General features: G+C 33.9%; 2 protein-coding genes and 2 pseudogenes across 5 annotated transcripts; 3 read left to right on the top strand and 1 right to left on the bottom strand.

The window, feature by feature from the left end:
* Positions 1–239: 239 nt before the first annotated feature.
* On the bottom strand, positions 240–2,169 carry LOC110409020 (NAC domain-containing protein 82 pseudogene; annotated as a pseudogene). The gene is made up of 2 exons (XR_016350747.1): positions 2,021–2,169; positions 240–1,761 (listed from the first exon to the last, which is right to left on the bottom strand). The product of XR_016350747.1 is annotated as an NAC domain-containing protein 82 pseudogene (transcript).
* Positions 1,632–7,278, top strand: LOC110429096 (putative transcription elongation factor SPT5 homolog 1; annotated as a pseudogene).
* Positions 7,279–12,113: 4,835 nt separating this feature from the next.
* Positions 12,114–15,231, top strand: LOC110429242 (alcohol dehydrogenase 1). The gene is made up of 10 exons (XM_021445178.2): positions 12,114–12,412; positions 12,825–12,961; positions 13,049–13,095; positions 13,213–13,538; positions 13,633–13,715; positions 13,803–13,878; positions 14,057–14,118; positions 14,204–14,299; positions 14,420–14,581; positions 14,884–15,231. The coding sequence occupies exons 1-10, from the start codon at positions 12,376–12,378 to the stop codon at positions 14,998–15,000; spliced, it is 1,143 nt and encodes a 380-aa protein (XP_021300853.1). The 5' UTR covers positions 12,114–12,375; the 3' UTR covers positions 15,001–15,231.
* A 1,766-nt stretch (positions 15,232–16,997) lies between these two features.
* LOC110429312 (alcohol dehydrogenase 1-like) lies at positions 16,998–20,637 on the top strand. Of its 3 annotated transcripts, none has more exons than XM_021445280.1 (10): positions 16,998–17,320; positions 18,182–18,317; positions 18,426–18,472; positions 18,602–18,927; positions 19,014–19,096; positions 19,193–19,268; positions 19,434–19,495; positions 19,581–19,676; positions 19,770–19,931; positions 20,323–20,637. In XM_021445280.1, exons 2-10 carry the CDS (start codon positions 18,249–18,251, stop codon positions 20,437–20,439), a joined length of 1,038 nt encoding a protein of 345 aa, XP_021300955.1. In that variant the 5' UTR covers positions 16,998–17,320; positions 18,182–18,248; the 3' UTR covers positions 20,440–20,637. The 3 variants fall into 3 exon arrangements, with proteins under 3 accessions (XP_021300955.1, XP_021300956.1, XP_021300954.1); XM_021445281.1 differs by having other exon boundaries at positions 16,998–17,333; XM_021445279.2 differs by lacking the exon at positions 16,998–17,320 and having other exon boundaries at positions 17,343–18,317.
* The last annotated feature ends 989 nt before the right edge of the window (positions 20,638–21,626 follow it).

The raw sequence follows: 21,626 nt of genomic DNA, 5'->3' as shown, positions 1-21,626 counted from the left end.
ATCTTATGACTCTATCCAAAACTACATAAAACAAGCACATTTTGAATGCTGGAACGTCTTTAATAGATGGGACTATGAAGCATTGATTCATACATGTAGTGGATTCACAAAAGCAAAACATGATATAAGCATATATCATTCAAAGACCACCACACAACTGGTGGCTCGTTTAAACTGAAACTCCATAAAACAATCATAAAACCATAAGACAATAACCAAAGCGAAACAAATCAGGGACATATTCCAAATGGTAGTCATCACAACTTTCATTCTCAAATTAAACACTTACATAGAACAATGGTAAACCAAACAGCGGCAACACAACTGAAAATTTTTCCTAATAACACAATAACTCATCAAGAACATTAAAATGCAGACTAGTTGTCATATGTAATGGGTACAAATTTTGTGGCATCTTATTCAAAGGCCTACAACACACAGTTCAAATTGTTGTCTTCCATGAAGAATGCCAACATGGATGAAATATCATCATCCTCAGAAACTTTAGGAGCCTCGAAGAAAGAATCATTATTAGTACCAGTCACTGGACCATTGTCATACATAATGAATGCATCATCTTCTCTGAAGAATTTCAACATTGATAAAACGTCATCATTTGATTCTTGAGCTTGAGGACCTTGAGCAAGTTGAGGAGCCTCCATCGACGCAGGAACAGCCTTATCAACAACCACTGGAACTTGAGGAGCATCCACAACTGTAGGGGCAGCATTAGCATTACTATCAATATCAGTGGTAACACTTGCAGCAGCATTAGTATGAACCACTTGAGGTAGAGTATACAGCCCACTTGATGCAACAGATGCTCCAGCACAAAGGCTCTCCGGAACACACGAGCTACTAGCACCACCAACGGCTAGTGTAGACATGCCAGAAAGAGAGCCAGTGCCAACCAAATTTACATCCTCATCATCACTCCAATCTTCCTCCTTAAATGGTGCTCCATATTGGGCACCGTTTCTTGGGCCCATACCATCCTTCTTGAAAACAACACAAAGCACATATGTATCCTGAACAACCCCTCTGTCAGCCAATTCTTTTTCTTCAAGTCTATATTCATGCATTACCCAATCTGTTCTGTCCCCACGTGGAGCTTTACCTTGGTGAAAAACTAGAGTTTTTATCATCCCCACAACTGCATCATTGTATGTAACAGTTCTATCCTTTCCAGTGGTTTTCCAGTAACCATACATGGTAGCCCGATTAAATCTAGCCCCTCGGGCATATTTCTTCTCAATGGGACAAAAGAAGAACCATTTCAGATCCCCTGTCTTTAAACAAGATAAATCCGGTAGATCCCAGGGTGCATATTTGTATATATCAAGCTCAGCAATTGCTTCGAAAGCAAGCTTCTTGCCCAATACCTTCCTCTCCAAATAATATTTAACAAGTTCAACATCAGTGGGGTGAAATCGAAACCCCGGAGCCAACAAGTTTTTACCCATAAAAAATTTTAAGTCTCAATGTCCAATAACAAACAACTTAAATTCACGAGCAAGTGAATATGGAAGTTGTGATTCTGCTTAGACTAAAGCAGCAGAACCAAAACAAATAATCCAAAAAAAGAAAAAGGATCAAATCACACTTGACGCGTAGAAAACGGGCCAAGTCCAATGCCTAAAAGAGATCTTTTGAGAACAATACCAGAGTCTCCCACGGCTCATAAACCCAAAATCACAGCAAAGAAACGACGGCAGCTGTTCCCAACTGAGGTCAAAAGTCATTTGGCGTACAGATTGAACCCTGATTTCAACATATTAAGATTCCCGTATCAATAGAATTAACAAACAACACATCAATTCATTCAAATAAAAAAAACCCTAAATCAATTGAAAACCCTAAATCAATTGAAAACCCTAAATCGCAAAAATCACAGAAGACAAAAAAAAAAAAAGGAGAAAGAGTCACTGATCAAATGGACGACCTCTGCTCAACTGATATACGTAACATACAAGAATTACAATTACATAGAAAAAGAGAACGAGAAACCAAAGAATCGTACCCGAAGAGAAGGAAGCCGCGAGAGAGGAAGCGAAAGAGAGAGCGAGAGAGCGAGGGAGACCGAGTGAGTGAGCAAAGAGCTTAAACCAACGAAGAGTAGAGAGCAAGCTAAGGCGTGTGCTCGTTTTATAGCGGCACTCTTTTACTACGAAATTGCCTTTTTTCCTTTTTTTTTTTTATAAAAAAGGAAATTCCTCCCCTTAGCTTTTTTTCATGGTCTGAAACACCCTCCTATTTATTACCAAAAAGGAAATACTCTTAACTAACATTTGGATTCTTTCAAGCTTGCTTTTTAAAAAAAAATAGTAAAAAAATTTAATTTTAAAATTCATTTTCTTTTATTTAAATGGTCAGGCTACATGACAATAGATAAAAATGGTTATATATTTCTAATTTATGCTACTAATTTCATTACTATAATATTTGACTAAACTAATCAATTGATAGAACTATGGAGAAAATCCATAAATTTTCTTACCTTTTCTTGGTATTATCTTATATGAAATTTTTGAAGAAAAAAAATGATTACAAAACAATAGCCTCAAGAAAATGCATGAAGTACAAAAATCAAGAGAACTCTTGGGAGATTTAAAAGTAGTCATCACAACTCACAAAACATTAATAAATTATAATTTTAAAGAGATATTAATTTGAAGAAAGCATTGGTTCTATAAAATATGTTTGTTTTTTAAGCGTAACTTGAGAATTTTGACTTTTAACATTTATTAATTAGAAGACATGATTTATAATTATGTACAAATAAAATAATGTAGGATCAACTGTTATCATTAACAAATGCAATTTGGCACATAATATAACATAAACCTACATAATAATTAGTCTAGAGAGGCACTAAAATAGTAAAAAATATTAAAAAGATATATTTCTAAAAAGTTAATATGCAAATTATTCAAATGACAGGTGCATATATCTATCATGATAAAAAAAAAATTTAGTTTAGGTTTTAAACAAAATTAAAGTATAATACTTTAAAAAGTTTATGAACTATTTAAAAGAGTTTAAATAAACTCTTATTTTTTTGTGTGTGTTTAATCAAGTTCCTTTATTTTTATTTTGAACAAAATAAAACTCTTATAAACAAAAGTAAACTAACCATTATTAATAAAAATATCACTTATTATTTTTTATGTCATGTAACGTTAATATATTATAGTAGATGTTGATGTATATTTTAATGTGTCATGATCACATAATTACTGACAATTTTATCTCATATATCGACATCACGTGACATAAAAAATAATAAGTGATATTTTTATTAATAACAATTAGTTAACCACTAATTATAAAAAATTTATATAATTTCAAAATAAAAAATAATTGAACAAAAAAATATAAAATTTATTTATATTTTTCTTGAATAGTTCAAATAATTTTTTAAATATTATGTTAAAAATTAAACACATGTATATAATTCTCATTTGCAACACTTTATAAAAGTTCAAGGCATAATATACATATAAGCTCTTAAACTATTCAAAAAAATTCAAATAAGTTTTTACATTTTTATTATATTTAATCAAACATTTATATTTTTATTTTGAATCAAATAAGGGTTATAGAGCATGAGGATGTGCAACAGTCAGTCTCTTTTTTTTTTTTTTTTCCCTTTTCACCATTTTATTAGCTTTCTTTTGTGCATGTAGGTTACAGATGTTGATGATATGCAGCAGAGAGTAACGGTGAAGCTAGTTCCACGGATTGATTTACAGGAAATGGCTGATAAAATTGGTAAACATTCTTTGCTCATTTATTGAGTAATTATCGACTGACTTCAATTAAATTATTAAAGTAAGCTACGTTTTGGTCAAATATCAGTGGAAATGTATTATTAATTAGTACAAAATTATATTGTAATGAGAATCAGATAAACATTTTCAATTTGTCATGTACTGATTGGTGGATACTGCTTGCATTTTGCAGTTTGTCCTCGACAATTTCTTAATGCATGCTTTAACATGTTGCTTAGATTTTGGTTCAAATCTAACTAAACTGATTTTGCGGCATTTCATTAAGTTATATGTACTTTTTTCCCTCCTAATAGTCTTAGCTTGACAAAATATTGCTTTAAGAGTAGCTAGAATTCCTAGTGATTATTTCCCTGAAGGATTTGAACCATGTTTCTAGTTTCTTGTCCAAATAGGCAGGTGTGGAATTTGTGAAGAAAGCATTTGTTCCCCCTCCTAGGTTAATTAACATAATTGAAGTCAGGTATTATCTGTTCTTTTAATCCTTTCTGGATAGCAGTAGTATAGTAAGACACACTTTAACTAACTTTTTGCTGGTTTCATTTGTGGTCTGTTTATCAGAGAAAAGAACATACATGTTGAGCGAAAGCGTGATCCTTTCACTGGAGAGTATTTCGAAAAAATTGCTGGAATGATGTTCAAAGATGGTTTTCTGTATAAATCAGTCTTCATGAAATCAATTAGTTATCATAATATACAGCCAAACTTTGATGAGCTTGAAAGATTTCTAAGTCCAGGGGAGAATGGAGATGGAGATTTTTCCAATTCTTTATTATCTGGAGATACAAAAACGGAGCACTTCTCGAAGGGTGATAAAGTTCTTGTAGTAAGGGGTGATCTCAAAAATATGAGGGGAATCGTTGAGAAGGTAGAGGACGAGTATGCATGCATTAGACCAGATATCAAGGATTTGCCGGTTTGTTCTGTTTGAACTTTATTCTTGCATCAACAGATGATAAACTATGCAAAATTGGCATGAAAATTACCATTTTGATGCCAACCTTCTGCAGGAAACTTTTACGTTCAATGTTAAAGATATTAGCAAGTACTTTGAGACTGGGGATCATGTGAAGGTTGTCTCTGGTACTCAAGAAGGTGCAACTGGTATGGTTACTAAAGTTGAGGGAGGGTCGTGGTCTTGTCATTGTATCTGATGCATCCATGGAAGAGGTAATTCACAATTTCCTTGAGTTCTGCAGAAGAGAGAATTGAACATCATTGGTTAATTTGGTATCTCTATACTTATTAAGTTCATATTATACATGTTGCATCCAGATCCGTGTATTTGCTCACTGTGTTATGAAAAGCAGCGAAGGAACTTCTACAAACAACTGAAAGAAGGACTATCAGTTACATGATCTTGTTCTGCTCAAGTAGGCCCTTGTTTTAAGTTACTTAATTTTCTTTTTTCCTCATTCTTATAATCTACACAACTCTTCTGAAAATGAAGTTTAGAGATTTAAAATCTTGATTGCTTTTGGTTGAAACGGCCTTTCCAAACTGAAATTATATTCATCGTAATGGTTTTGACTTGAGTTTCTTTCCGACCAAATTATATTCATCGCTGATTATATGGTGCAGTGATTCCAGCTTTGGCATAATCATACGGGTGGATGGAAAAGCTTATCACGTAAGTAATGTTCAACGTTCATCACTCTTTTCTCTCCACATTCCTTGTTCTGTCTCGGGCTTTACTATTTTTATCACTTTACTTCAGGTGCTGAAAGGAACTCCAGAGCGAGCTGAGATCGAAGTTCTATTGTACCGAGATATCAATTCCAAGATTGAGAAGATGGGAACTGCAGAAGACAAATTTAGAAATAGAATCTCTGTTAAAGACATTGCGAGGATTGTTGAGGGGCCATTTAAAGTGAGTTCTTTTATACTAGGGTTGCTTTGATCTTACTGTAATTGTTTTGTTTACATGGAAGATAATGCAGTTTATTCTTCTATTAGGGAAAACAAGGACCCGTTGAACACATTTATAGGCAGACTGTGTTCATCCATGATCGCAAAATCATTGATCAGGGAGGCTTTTTTTGTTTTAAAGCAAAGTCTTGTACACTTTTGGGGGGTTTATATGCCAGAGGTGACATAAGGGTAAAGACATTTCAGATCAGTCTTTTATCCTATTGCCAAAGCAGTAAACGCATATCAATTTCCTCATCTTTTGATTCATTTATATTGCAGGGTGGTGTCATGGACCCACGAGTTTCAAGTTTAAGATCACCTCCCTGCATTCCCCAATCCCCAGGGAGAACACTAATTAGAAGAGGTCCTCATATAAACTCTATTGCATGTGAATGCCTAGACAGTTGAAATTCACGTCATCTATTTGACCTGGTTAACGAATGATGGATATGCTTAAAGCTGATTTTATATCTGCTTTTGCTTCAGACGAGAGAAGATATCAAAGTGGAAGAAGTGGCCATGATTCCATTGTTGGTACTATGGTGAAAATTTGCAAGGGTCATTACAAGGGATCCCGTGGTCGTGTTGTAGCCATTAAAGGTCATTCAGTCCGAATTGAACTGGAGTCTCAGATGAGGATTGTAACAGGCAAGTTTCTCCAGTTACCCTGAGTCCTGACCATGAAACTTAAAATCTGAGGCTGTACTTAAAGTGAATGCCAGCTTTTTCTTATATATTGCTAATATTGACTGTGGTTTCTGCCCCTTTGAATGGCCAGTGGGTCGTAGTGAAATTTCTGATAAAGTGAATGTTACAACGCCAGACTGGTAACAATTTGTTTCTCGTTTCGACTCCCTCTCCTGTTCTTTAAATATAATGGAACAGAACTAATTCTTACTTTTATTTATTTTCCCAGCGACGCACCCCTATATGGTCTTGGAACCGAGACTCCAATGCATGTGCATTGCTCCATGAGAGAACCAGGTGCGTATGGATTTGATTGTAAAATTATACACTTGGTTCCTATCTGAATTAGGGGCTAAGTGGCAAGCTTATTTACGACTTGTCCAATGCTTTCTTTACAGGTACACCATTTCATGATGGCATGAGAACGCCAATGCGCAACTGGGCTTGGCATCCTTATGCATCAATGAGTCCTGCAAGGTTCGGATCAAAAACTAAAAGAGTTTTATGTCTCTTAATCTTTGTTGCTTTGAGTTGCTAACAATACCAGATGAGCTCCAAGTTTTTATTCTGAAGTTTTTGTCTTCTTGTCTTTAAGTACATCTTTTGGTTCTATATATAATAGGGACAGTTTCAGTCCTGCTTCACAACTAGAAAGAGCAGCTAGTCCGGGGTCTGGCTGGGCTAGCAGAAACTGTAGAGCTCCTGGAACTCCAAGAGAAAGCATGACTCATGGTAATTTGGACAAATGTCTCATTTCAACTAATTAATATTCATTCTTAAGTGTTTTTTTCTCGGGTATAATTAGCTTGTAAATTCTAATAATATACTAATTTTTTCAGCTAATAGTGCAAATATAATCAGGAGCCCTCCACTCCTGGTAGGCACTCCATGAGATGAAGAGCGCTATGGCTTGAAGTAGATAATGGAGCTCAAAAAAATTATGTAGAATTCTTTGCAAAGATGGCAGGATACTATGATGACAACTGATTGTTGCCTAATATTTCTATTATTTTATTTATACTTACCTTGGTAAAGGATCCTCGTTGATCAACATTGGGAATATTGAAAGAGTTTTTTTCTTTTGGTTCTTATAAAAATATTGATGTAGTGTATAGAGCTTCCAATATGTTCAAGCCAAAGTTTTTCCATTTTTCTTTTGAAGAAGGGCCAATTTTGCTGCTTCAATGAATACTTTAACATGAGTGTTTGTTTGAAAGTAACATCTAATTTAAAAATTCAAATTGCGTCTGTAATTTTAAATATATATATATAAAAGAATATATATATTTATACATTACATAAATACATATATATATTTAAAATATATATAAAAATAAGATAATTAATTGAGTCAATTGATTGACACCTGTTATTCTTAATTGAATTAATTCTTTTAACACTTTATGTCAAAATTACGCTGTTTTTGACATTTGAAGAGCTTTTCTTATTTTTATTTTTATTTATTTCAGTAAAAATTACTTGAAAACAATAATTTTAAACTTTTAAGGCTTAAAAGATAAATTAGTTTAATATTTATCAATTGTAATATATCATTTTTTATATATATCCTCTTAATCTACGTGAACCTGAATTCATAGTATTTAAACATCTATTTTATACATAAATATGTAAATTCTAATAAGTATCCATCCAATTCTTTAAACAAAATAAAAAGGTCAAGAACATCTATTCTTTTCTTAATATACATAGCACACAATCATTATTGAATAAAAAAATCAACTGAATTTTACAACCTTTAACCATTCATTTGATATATAAAGACACTACAAGAACTTAGTAACTATTTTTTCTTGATAAAATCTTTACATTATACTGTTGACTTATATACTACAACAGTTATTCTTAATCTGTCAATAGTGCAGGTTATATACTCTGTCATTTCTTAATATTTTATTATACATTTAACAATTTTTTATAAAACTATTATCTTTTTTAAATAAGTACTATTTTAAGTAGGATAACCTATTAATTGGTTGTCATTTTCAATTGAATTAATTTTTTTTGTACACCTTATGTCAAAACTATGTGCATTATCTTTTACATTTGAAGAGTGTTTTTTACTTTTATTTATTTCAATAAAAAATACTTGAAAATAATAATTTATAATTTTTAATGCTTAGAGGATAGATTCATTTAATATTTATTAATTATAATTTAATATTATTTTTTGTGTATATCTTTTTATTCGGTATGAAGATGAATTCATAGTATTTAAACATCTCTTTTATACATGAATGTTTAAATTTTAATGAATATCCATTGAATTTATTGTACAAAATAAAATAGTTAAGAATGTCTACTTATTTCTCAATATACATAGCACATAGTCATCATTGAATAAACAAATTAATTGAATTTGATAACTTTTAACTATTCATTTTATATATAAAAGACAGATACTATTAAAAATTAGTAACTGTTTTATATTGATAGGATCTTTACATATATAGTTGTCCTATATTCTATAACTGTTTATCTTAATCTACCAATAGTATAAGTTATATACTCTTTTTTTTTTAATATTTTATTATTCATCTAACTATGTTTAATAGGATTATTATCTTATTTGGATAAGTACTGTTGTATAACCATAAATGTAGGCGCAAGTTTCCGGTAATTAAAACTAGAGTAAATAACTATCTTCAATCAATAATAATTTATCTTTATCTTTATTAGTAAAAATTATACATTCATGCAGTTTAGTAATACATTATAACACAACATAAAAAACGAAAGAAATGGAAACAAATGTATATGGCAAAAGAGCAAACTGTCACCATAGTTACACATAGCTAACAATTGTATAACAGTTTGTATTCTCGTAACATTTAGCTAAGTACAAATCCTACATCTAGAAAGTTGGAATACATCATCTAACAAAAATAGAAACCTCCAAATTACAAATGTTATTTATTTTGTTTGAACAATATATTTTTAATAAAAAAATTATTAAATGTTTAACAAGATTATTATCTTTTTTGGCTAAGTACTGTTTTAAAATCATATATTTAGGAGAAACTTTTAATGATTGAAACCAAAATAAATAATTATATTCTATTAATATTAATTTATTTTTTTCTCTATTAACAAATCTATACATTCATGCAATTGACTAATATAATATAACTTTTTCTACGAACACTTTTGAAAGTACTAAATTGAAATCTTCTCTAACATAATTTCTATTTCTTGCAATCTTTTCCGTAGTGTAGCTATGAACACTATCCTAATATATATATATAAGTAATAGAATCCCAACTTAAACATTAACAAGTAAATTTTTTTTTAAAGGCTAATATCAAATTTTCGTTATTAAATAAATCATTACAAAAACTAGCCACATTTTGGTAAAAATGGAGCAGGGTGCAGCGCAGAGGGAGGTGATCGTCGCCTAAGTGCCGCTACAAACTCTAAGCTAACCAATCTTTTCCAGGTTGCATCTGGGATGAAACTTATTGCAGCAACATGACATAGCCCGCATGTCCCAGGATCATCCCATGGCAACCTTCTTTTACAAAAGCAATTCCCTGTACACAAAATGCAGCCCTTAGCCTTAGATTTATCTACACCATGCAGGCGTCACAATCTGTTACCTTAGCCTAAATGCCTACCCTAAGCATTTGACTAAATAAATTCAGTTTCCAGCACTCAAACTGTCACTACATATCCAATTAACTGCAAGGCCCCAGGGCTTGACCAGCCGTTGATTTCGAATACCACCAGTGGCTCTGGTTATCTCTGCACTCCCTTGATTAGCGACCTGTGCAGAGTAATTATTATGTAAATTAAAACATCAACAAGTAATTAACAAATATATAATAGTTTGAAGAGGGAAAAAGGTAGGTGGTATTGTCTGTAGTCCTATATAATCTATGTATACAGTGTTTTCTGGTTTTCTTTTCAAAAATTATTTTTGTGATCATGTGAGTATAATTAATGAAACAAGGTTATATAGATTTTTGTATATATTTTATAAGCGAGATTAAGATACTATCACATATTTTTCATTTATCATATTTATTTATTATTTTTTAAAAATATACTCTTAACAGACTATGTAACAATCCTCTTACCTACCTTACATTGTTAATTAAAACTCAAAAACAAGCATATAAGATAATAAGCCATTTGCCCATTCATAATTCATAATTGTGGAGGCCCTTGATGTTGGTTGGGAAACAGCTGCAATTGTGAAAGGGGTGTTCTAAAGATGGAATGCTGTTCTGAGCCAGATTGGTAGTACAGCAAATGAGGAGGCGAATTGGGTGGCTGTTCATGCCTCTCCTTTTGAGGCTTGTCTTTTAGGACTTTTGATCAAGTTAAATTTCTTACCAGACATTTTGTTGGGATAATTTTGTAGTCATCTCCCAGATGTCCTAACACGATTAACTCGTCTCTCAGCACCCACATCAGCAACAACACACTCCACTGGGCACTGCCCACACATACCATGCCACCACCTAAAATTCAGCTCTAAATCCACCAGTTTTTTTGAATCACATATATATTTCTATTATAGTAAGTAAGGGCATATTAAAAATAGTTTTCAAAATGCTAAACTTGTTTATTTATTGATAAAATAATAGCTCTAAATAAAAATGTTCAAATGTGCTCGTTACTATTATTATCTTATAAGTATACAAAATTCTTGAAAAGGACATTAATTATGTTGCCAAATTGGATTAATCCTCCGTTCTAAACTTGCTGGAGATTCGATTCAAGTAAAGTACAAGAACATAATAATAAATTAGGACATTAATTGGTAGCTTGAAAGTCGAAACACCTCATTCCAATATAAAACTATGGCTGCCTGATTTATTAGTTTCTCGATAAACCTTTTCCGATTAGGTAATACCTGAATATGCAAGTCGTTGCCACCTACTTGTATTTTTCTAAAAACAAAGTTCACCTTAAATTACTTTATATATGTATATATATGTATATTGCCATCTAAAATTAAAATATAACATATTTATTAGTTAAAGGGAAAATGACTCAGTACTCTTTTTATTAGTATTTTCTTTTCGATGATAATCTTAATTTTATTATAGAAATGTTAATGGGCGCATATTATTATTGGGTAAGATGATATTTATAAAAAAATTATAATTTAATATTTTATTTTTTAAAATAATTTTTATATTTCATTTTTATATTTTACAAAAATATCAAAAGAGATCTAATTTAATATCTGAATTTTCGCTTTTCATCTATCGTTATTTCAAATCAATATCTAACTTTATTAATAATTTTCATAAATATTAGTTGAATCATCAAAATGAAGTATTATTTTAATAATAAGAAAGAAGTGCGAGTTTAGTAAATTTACTGGATTAAATAAAATAACAATAAGAATTATTTGACAGCAATGTAAATATTATCTATAAACGTAACTCTTATATATATATATATAAACTAAACTAACTCCGATCGTTAAGAGATGAGATTTGTCTTGTCTTGGTTCTTATGCGTTACGACTAAAAAACAAAGGCTTTCGTCATCCGTGACACGAGACTCCAAGGGGTTGTTCGGTCAACGACGCCTAAAATCCAAATCTGCTGACAGCGTTTGAGCCACGTGTCGGGAAGTAAAAAGATGAATACAGGAGTCAAACTGACACACTGACAGATGCAAGGTATAAAATGGTACCTAGTTGCCAACTCGCCATATAAAATGTAAAGTTCTTTTGGTACTGCAAAAAAAAAGGTTAGGGACGGAACAATACCAGACGTGTCTGGAAAGTGGGAAAGAGGACAATACAAAGGCGCCGTTTGGTTGCCTTGCAGCCACTACACGCCAAATTCCAGGGAAGAAAACAGCGGTTTACGTTTGCTGGTTTTTTCCCTCCTAACACCTTTGGCCATCTCAACTTATAAATACCCTCTCAAACCAGGCCAGTCTCAAGCATAAAAAGTTAGTCAAATTCTTAAAAGAGATTCAAAAACCCATTACTAGTTTCAAAGAAAATATGTCAAGCACTGCTGGTCAGGTCATTCGTTGCAAAGGTACATTTGTTTCTGTTTTCCATTTTTTTTTCTTTTCTTTGTTCTGGGATTTCACTTAGATAGGGACTAATTAGTCCTGTTTCTGTTTGAATTTTGATTGATTTCAATCTTGTTTTCTTGTCAGTCCAAAAAGTTAGCAAGTACTAGAGAAAAACTCTAATCTTGGTTCCAAAATACATATCTCACCTTCTGGGTAAAATTTGGTTACCAAGAGTTAATTTGTATACGTCTAAAATATAATGATCAATGTGATCTACATAAGATTGTCCTTTTATGATCATGCTTTGTGGGTTCTTTCCTTTGTAGTTTTCTCGTCTTGATTCTTGATTGCTTTTCTTGATAAGACCTAGGTCTCATTGCTCTTTTAATGTATATATGTTTATTTATTAATTGGAGTCATTTGCAATTGTAGCTGCCGTGGCATGGGAAGCCGGAAAGCCACTGGTGGTTGAAGAGGTGGAGGTAGCACCACCACAGGCAATGGAGGTTCGTCTGAAGATCCTCTTTACCTCCCTTTGCCACACCGATGTTTACTTTTGGGAAGCCAAGGTAATTACTTCTTGATGGTTCATTGACATTGCAAAGAAATGTTAATCGGCCATGTACTTAAAACTAACTTAATTTGTCATCTTACAGGGGCAAACTCCATTATTCCCTCGCATATTTGGTCATGAAGCAGGGGGGTAAGTTCAAAAATTAGTTTTGATTTTAATGCATAGGATAATGTCTCTAATTCTGTCTACTGTCTACTAATTCAATTAATTATATGCCTTGATTCTTCTATTCATTTTGGTTTATAGGATTGTTGAAAGTGTTGGTGAGGGTGTGACAGACCTTAAACCCGGTGACCATGTGCTTCCTGTGTTCACTGGGGAATGCGGGGACTGCCGCCATTGCAAGTCAGAGGAAAGTAACATGTGTGATCTGCTTAGGATCAACACTGACCGAGGGGTGATGCTGAATGATGGCAAGACCAGGTTCTCTATTAATGGACAACCTATTTTCCATTTCGTTGGGACATCTACCTTCAGCGAATACACTGTTGTTCATGTTGGCTGTGTTGCCAAAATCAATCCTGCTGCTCCACTCGACAAAGTTTGTGTTCTCAGCTGTGGAATCTCTACAGGTTTGAAGAAACCTTTCCATTTGTTAGTTGATGTAGCATTTTTGTTTTTCTTTTGGTTTGTTAGTTTAATGGAATATTTATGATCACATTCTAGGTCTGGGTGCCACCTTGAATGTTGCAAAACCCACTAAGGGTTCAACTGTGGCCATTTTTGGGTTAGGAGCAGTAGGCCTTGCTGTGAGTATCTCTTCTCTCAGATTATGGGTTTTTTTTTCACCCTGCCGCTGCTAACTAGGACATTCTAATCGTGCTCTTCTTCCTTAGGCTGCTGAAGGGGCTAGAATTGCAGGCGCTTCTAGGATTATTGGGGTTGATCTTAATTCTAAGAGGTTTGAGGAAGGTAATAAAGTTAAGTTCTTTGGATTTTCTTCATTTTAATCTACTGTCACTTACAAACAACCTCACCTCCCTGCTAACAACTAAAGTTAATTAGGTAAAGTGGAGAAGGAAATTCTTGATTTAATACCCTTAATTTTAACTGATTTCTAATGTTCATTTTCCTTGTGTATGTTTAACAGCCAAGAAATTTGGTTGCACTGAATTTGTGAACCCAAAAGACCATGACAAGCCTGTTCAAGAGGTTAGTGGAAGCATCATTTGTTCTTTTACTTATGACGTATCATGCAGACATCACATTGTTCATATTTTTACTCACTTGTTTTCAGGTGCTCGCTGAAATGACAAACGGGGGAGTTGATCGAAGTGTGGAGTGCACTGGAAGCATTAATGCCATGATTTCTGCATTTGAATGTGTCCACGATGTAATTTCCTTGATGCTGTTGTTTTTGGCTAGATAGAAGCTATAAAGCAGAATGAAGCAGTTTAGTGTGGTTACTATGTTTGACACTTTGGATACGGTTTTTGTTTGTTTTCTTTTGCAGGGATGGGGTGTTGCTGTGCTAGTTGGTGTGCCAAATAAGGATGATGCATTTAAAACCCATCCCATGAATCTGTTGAATGAGAGGACTCTCAAGGGTACCTTCTTCGGCAACTACAAGCCCCGCTCTGACCTTCCTTCAGTGGTGGAAAAGTACATGAACAAAGTAAAGCTTCCTTCCTAATTATTTTCATTACTTCACTCTTTCCAAGCTGAACTTGAGGAAAACAGAGCAACTTTGAATTCTATATTAGCATATAAATCTAAATCTGAAGGAAGCATGATGTAAAGCAACTGTTAACATGGAACACATCATACCAGTAACTGGTTTGCTATATAGAACATACATACATTTCTCATCATGACGTCAAAACCAGGAGATAAATGTAAAACTTAAAAAACTAAGCGCATTTTTCATATGGAACATTGCAGAATGGTGTCTAACCTTACTGTTTGTAATTTTTGTAGGAGCTTGAGCTGGAGAAATTCATCACCCATGAAGTACCTTTCTCAGAGATCAACAAGGCCTTTGAATACATGCTTCGTGGGGAGAGCCTCCGTTGTATCATCCGCATGGATGCATAAAGCAGAATGAAGTCCAAGTTAATCTGTATTTAGCAATCATCTGTTTTTTACTTTGATAGAAGGATCCCAGACTTGTGCTCAGCTTCGTGATGAAAAAAAATGTCTTTTCGATTTTTATGCATTGTACATGAAGAATGCTATGTTGCATGGATGAAAGTGTTCTGTATCGTCTCTCTCTAATGGTGCTTTCACTTAATAAATGCAAACTGGAAACTAATCTTTCTTTGATAAGAGGTTGTAGTTTTTAATTGATCAATAGCTATGGTACAAAAAGATTTACTTGCTTCAACAAAGATTGCAGAACATGATGCCTTCGGCAACGATTCAGGTAGAGAAGGCTAACACATTGTGTAGGATATTGAGACCTCTCTGCATAAAGAAAAGCTTCTCTCATTGCCAACTAGATTGTATCTGGGATGAATTGTTGGACCCGACTCTATCTTATCATTTTTGCTGTACTGGCTGCAACAAATTTTGTTACATGGTGCAGCTTTATTCTAAATGATCCAATTAAATTCTCACCCAAAATATCCCATTGTCAGGTCATGTTGGTTCTCATGTATGTTTGTGAAGACGACCGAAGAACGAAGGAAGCTCCAGTTATTTGGACCTTCTACGGAAAAAGGGCCGAAGCCCACAACAAAAGAGAAAGTTTAGGGATGGAGCTGGGAGCTAAACTTGAGTTCAAAAACTTAGTTAATAAGAATCCAGTAATAGTATGTAATTGCAATACTCAAACCTTGCTCGTATCTAAGGGTCAATACCCACTGAATATTCGAATCCATCGTTAAAAATCCCAAAGAAATTTGGTATTAATACCCTTTTTGAAGTATCAAGATTTCAATGTTTACGTGCCTCTTATAACTCTTCATTTTAATATAGTTATACATAAAACAATAATATGTTACAGTGTAATGTGCATCCTCAAAATCAACTGTGATAAAGTGTTAAACTGAATGGGGTTTCTCAAAAGTTCTTCTTCGTAGAGAAGATCATCTTGGGATGGGTATAGCTCCTTTGGCAACGACATCCAAGAAGAAAACGATTAAATCCTAAAAAGAAAGTGCTCAGCAGTGTTGTCAGTTGCTGAGCGAAGGAAACAGAATTAGATTTAGGAATTATGCTTCAATTCGATGAATGGCAGTCGGTTACAAGAAGGCCCTATTTATATCTGCTGGAAGTCATTTAACAATTCTAGCTGGAGTCGGAATAGGGCTTACCCGGCCCTATTTCGGACACTGGTATCGGTTAAACACAAAACTTTATTTAGACGAAAATATCCTTTTCTAAATTCAAAATTTACTCTTATATTTTTCACAAACTTTTTTCTCACTATCCATCTCCTATCTCTTTCGATTTTTTTTTTCTCTAAATTCTTTCCACCATCGGAGGGCCGCAGTGATGGCGCCGTTGCCGGCCACAAGAAGCGCCGAAGATGACGTTCCTTGGCCTGATCAGATTACATGGAGTACCAAATCGACGTTACATTATATTGACTTTGTCTCCAAAACTTGAAAGACTTAAAAGAAGGAAAAGAGAAAAAAAATTCAAAATACAAGCTAAATAAAAAAATAAAAATTAATATTTTATATTTAAAAATTAAATTAAAATTTTAATTATAAATTATAAAAAATTAATATCTAAAATTTTAAATTTCAGATAAGGCCCGATTGAAGTTAAAAGAACAAATCCATCCTAAACTTTGTTAATGGAATTACAGAGTTGACAATTTAAAATTTCATGCTACGTTACGTGAGTGCATTGTCCAATGGGTTCTATCCAAAACAATGGCATGTGGGAATATGCCTATGAGTTGGCCACTTGGGACTTGGGGGCCCGTAACAATGCCTCACGTTAGGAATGTGCCAACTGTCATGAACTAATTGGAGGATTACATCTCTTTAAGTGAAGTCAATAGTACCAGATTCCTACCATGAAAGAGTCAGCGACAAGACAAGTTGTAAGAAACCAGAAACAGGAAACAGGAAACAGAAACCATGAAACAGAAGCCAAAAGCACATTCAAATTAACAACACACCAAAAGGGCGCCGTGGGTTTGCAGTGTGCAGCATTTTCACACTTTTTCAACGAGTGAAGATTTGAGACAAAACAACAGCGGTTTCAGTGAATGGTTTTGCCTTTGCTTACTATTAATTATTTGCAACATGCTGACGCGTTACTATAAATACCAACACCAGTTGCTGCAGATATTCACCACTCAAAAGGGTAAAAGTAGGACAGAGAATCAGTTGAAGGAATTCAAATAGACGTTGAGGGAAAATGCCAAGTACTACTGTTGGTCAGGTCATTCGCTGTAAAGGTAGTAGCATTCGGTTATTTCGTCTTCTGGGTGTTATTATAAATCTTTTTTTTAAAAAAAAAATTCTTCCCCTGGGTTGCCTTTGATCACATCTTTGTTTTATGGCTTTCTTCTTGAGTTTTTTGATTTATTTGATTTTCTTCCTTTTGATATAAAGACAAAGTTTTGGTTTTGGCCAGAGAATTAATTTGTACTTGTTAAGTGGGCTAGCTGGTTCAGTCCTGATGATTGCTAGCAAGCAGGGATTTTTGTTCTACTCTGCTTGTTCTCTAAAAACAAATGCAAACTTCGAGCTCATAAAATTAATTTCTTGATTGTTACTTTCTAAAATAAGTTCAAGATTCATGGTTCGTCGATACATACCAATATGTATAAGAGCATTTGGTTCCAGAAGGAAATTGAATGGTTTATCATGTTTTAATAGATCATTATGCCCCAAAAGTAACTGACAATTTTGGGTTCTATTGGACTATCAGCATTGTGCTCATTAATATGGTTTTGAATTGCAGCCAGCGTTTGTCTTTTTTTTTTCCCCTTTTTGGGAATTAGAGTAAGTCTGTTAAAAGGACCAAGGTGATTTAACAGCCTATTGGTTTCAAAATTTTATAGAACACCTTCCACATTATTCCCGTTAACAGTAGTTAACTACTTTAGAATGATAAGAGTTGTAAGGAAATTATATCTCAAACACAATATCTGCTGGGTGTTCTGCACCTTGGTCTTCCTTTCTCATTGCATTAGTTGTAATATCTTCCTCTTTATCGAGTAAAAAATTTCCCACGAGTCTATGATATGATCATCCCTTAATGTTTATTATTTTTCTTTCGGATTCTGACTTAATTGGATGCATATACACTACAGCTGCCTGGCATGGGAAGCCGGAAAGCCACTGGTAATAGAAGAAGTGGAGGTGGCACCTCCACAGGCAATGGAGGTTCGCCTGAAGATCCTGTTCACCTCCCTATGCCATACTGATGTTTACTTCTGGGAAGCTAAGGTAATTACATTGTTATTATTTCTTCGAATAATTCTTACTTATAAATATGAACTATTTAGCCCCAAATGTTAACAGATCTCCTTTTGACAAAAATGGTAAAATCTACAGGGGCAGACACCTTTATTCCCTCGTATATTTGGTCATGAAGCAGGCGGGTAAGAACAAATCTATCTTTCTTTCTTTAGCTTTAGAGCTGGATTTTTGGTCTTATATTCTCAGTTTTTTTCCCCTTGATATTGGGACTCATTTTTTATTTTTATTTTTATATAATTTCTGCAATCTAGGATTGTTGAAAGTGTTGGTGAGGGTGTTACCGACCTCGAACCTGGTGACCATGTCCTTCCTGTTTTCACGGGAGAGTGCAAGGAGTGTCGGCATTGTAAGTCAGAGGAAAGCAACATGTGTGATCTCCTAAGGATCAATACTGACAGAGGAGTGATGCTCAATGATGGTAAATCAAGGTTCTCAATCAATGGACAGCCGATCTACCATTTTGTTGGGACTTCAACCTTCAGCGAATACACTGTTGTTCATGTTGGTTGTGTCGCCAAGATTAATCCTGCTGCTCCTCTCGACAAAGTTTGTGTTCTGAGCTGTGGAATCTCAACAGGTTAGTGAAATTTTCCGTTCTTTTTATTTGAAGTTAATACTAATTTTCTCTTCTTTTATTAATGGAAATTGCATTCCTGTTTGCAGGTCTCGGTGCCACATTGAATGTTGCAAAGCCTGGAAAAGGTTCAACAGTAGCAATATTTGGATTGGGAGCTGTAGGCCTTGCTGTGAGTTTTTCCCCTCTCACCTATGAAGCAAGCTCTTATTGCAATTTGGTGCTGCTGCTAACTTTATAAACTTTTCTTGCACTGTTGAATGATCAGGCTGCTGAAGGGGCTAGAATGGCAGGTGCCTCAAGGATTATTGGGGTTGATTTAAATTCCAAGAGATTCAATGAAGGTGAATGAAGCAAGGAGAAAATTTACATTCCATTTATTACACAATTGAAAACTGCACGATAGCAGTCTTCGTATAAATAAAATAATCGGTTTTTAGCACAACAGTATGTGAATTTTCCATCTCTGTTTCTTCCTAATGTTTGTTGTCCTTGCTTTTTGTCAACAGCCAAGAAATTTGGGGTCACGGAGTTTGTGAATCCAAAAGACCATGGCAAACCTGTTCAGGAGGTTAGTAAGTCCATTGAATATGTTTTGGCCTTTTGAGGAATTTGTATAACTAAAACATTTTTAAATTAACTTCACTTTTCTTCAGGTGATTGCTGAAATGACTGGTGGTGGAGTTGATCGAAGTGTCGAATGCACTGGAAACATCAATGCTATGATATCTGCATACGAATGTGTTCATGATGTAATTTCCTTTGTGCTGCTACTATGGTTATCAGAAAGAAAGTAAAATCAACATATTTCATGTTATTTTTTTTCCTAAATGTTTCTTTCGCAGGGATGGGGTGTTGCTGTACTTGTTGGTGTGCCAAACAAAGATGATGCCTTCAAAACACATCCAATGAATGTCTTGAATGAGAAAACACTTAAGGGTACCTTCTTTGGAAACTACAAGCCGCGCTCTGACCTTCCTCTGGTGGTGGAAAAATACATGAACAAGGTAACTAATTGGACCTGACAACTTGATATTCTTTTTCTAGAATTAGACAATTTAGTACTCATAAGCTTATGCTTGATAATGTTCTCATTAGTCTGAAAGCAATAATGCAAATCCCCATGTATCAGCAATGGGATGATCTCAGGTGACCTTTTAGGGCATATTTTTACTTAAGTAGTTGCTCCTTCAATATGCTTGATATCATACAAGAAGTTCACCTTAACTATTTACAAAACCCATGATGGCCACAAATTTATTCTCTTTTTCCCCCTTTCATTGCGTATATTCTGTGAAGAACAAAATCTTGTATGGTTGTGTTACTACTCAGTTGGCATTCTTTGTTTTTAAATTGTTACACATTACTTATGGTCCTTACTATTTCTAATATAATCAGGAGCTGCAGTTGGAGAAATTCATCACCCATGAAGTCCCCTTCTCAGAAATTAACAAGGCCTTCGACTACATGCTCCGTGGAGATAGTCTTCGATGTGTGATCCGCATGGATGCATAAAATAGGATCTAATCTGTCAGAGTCAAAAGTCTATCTCAGAAAGACAAATTAAAAAACAAAATGTCATTGTTGTTGGAAATATTGTGAAAAAAAGAAAAAGTCTCATTATCTGGTTTGAGTCTTAAATACTGTACATAACAAAATAATGCTTATGTTTCCAAGTCTATATAAATAAAAATTGTTTGGTATTTTTGTTAACGTCTTTTTGTGTGTTTTTCTTCATCTGATTCTGCAGTGCCTTGAGATCTAAGACCACTCGTTTAATGAATGTAAATCCAGCAGTAGGGACTTGAGGCTTTTTCTTTTTGTTTTAGCTCGGTAGGAATCTGTGGCTTTTGATATATGATTGCATTGCCATGTAAGAGTGGTTGTGTATTCTTTAATTTCATTAAGACAGCTCAATTTCAACTTTGTAGGGTGCTTTATATATTAGCTTGGCGTAGGAACAATTAAGAACCTATGCGTGATTCTTTTATTGCTTGAATCCTTGAAAGAGTGAACCCTTATCTTTGTATTTGATTCAACGGTAAGTGCTAACATGTAGCACTAGCAGGATGTCCAATGTATGGCGGTTGAACCCAGCTATTAATGTAAGTTTTATACTAGAAAAGTGTGTATCACAAGTACAGGCACCAGATTGAAGGTTTCAACATGCTTTTGGGTTTTGGTGAACCTTGCTTAAGCAAAAAGGGGAGTTCTTGCGATAAAGAGAGGAAGCATTATAAATAAATAAAAAGATATATTAGAGGCGATGGAGAGAAAAATCGAAGCAGTTCTTGAAGTATTAAGTGTAGTGGCAAGTGAAAGAGAACAAGAAGATAATTAGAAAATAAAAGGGAATTAGATAGAGAATTTAGAGAGAGAAGCTCTCTAGAGGAGAATGTGTTAACTCTAGGAAAAATAGCCCTTAAATGAATTGTAAGGCTCTATATATAGTACTAAAAGTAGTGGTTACTAAAGAATATGCTTTAAAGTGTCTCATGAATGACATTATTATGAAGAGCTTTAATGTGAGTAACTATTATTGTAATTGGATACAATAAGACTTATTTTCGAATAAAAGATAATAAAAAATAAGTATATATGAAAGGGTACAAAAGAAAAAACTATACGTGAACAAGTACAAGAGAACATAATGTACATAAATAGGTATAAGAGAAAAAGATATATGTGAATAGCTATATAAG

This window comes from Theobroma umbraticum, unplaced genomic scaffold (genome assembly GCF_002168275.2).
Source record: "Theobroma umbraticum cultivar Fairchild unplaced genomic scaffold, ASM216827v3 scaffold_44.0, whole genome shotgun sequence".
In the NCBI taxonomy this organism is placed as follows: domain Eukaryota; kingdom Viridiplantae; phylum Streptophyta; class Magnoliopsida; order Malvales; family Malvaceae; genus Theobroma; species Theobroma umbraticum.
Note: the sequence above shows the minus strand (reverse complement) of the source record. Positions and strands in the feature narration are given on the sequence as shown.

Excerpts from the sequence above, each read along its gene's own strand:
- LOC110429312 (XM_021445281.1), top strand. The coding sequence starts at position 17,281 with ATGCCAAGTACTACTGTTGGTCAGGTCATTCGCTGTAAAGGTAGTAGC. Across the intron at positions 19,677-19,769 it reads CATACGAATGTGTTCATGAT|GGATGGGGTGTTGCTGTACT; the intron begins GTAATTTCCTTT and ends TTTCTTTCGCAG. Across the intron at positions 19,932-20,322 it reads TGGAAAAATACATGAACAAG|GAGCTGCAGTTGGAGAAATT; the intron begins GTAACTAATTGG and ends TAATATAATCAG.
- LOC110429242 (XM_021445178.2), top strand. The coding sequence starts at position 12,376 with ATGTCAAGCACTGCTGGTCAGGTCATTCGTTGCAAAG. Across the intron at positions 12,962-13,048 it reads TTTACTTTTGGGAAGCCAAG|GGGCAAACTCCATTATTCCC; the intron begins GTAATTACTTCT and ends GTCATCTTACAG. Across the intron at positions 13,539-13,632 it reads CAGCTGTGGAATCTCTACAG|GTCTGGGTGCCACCTTGAAT; the intron begins GTTTGAAGAAAC and ends ATCACATTCTAG.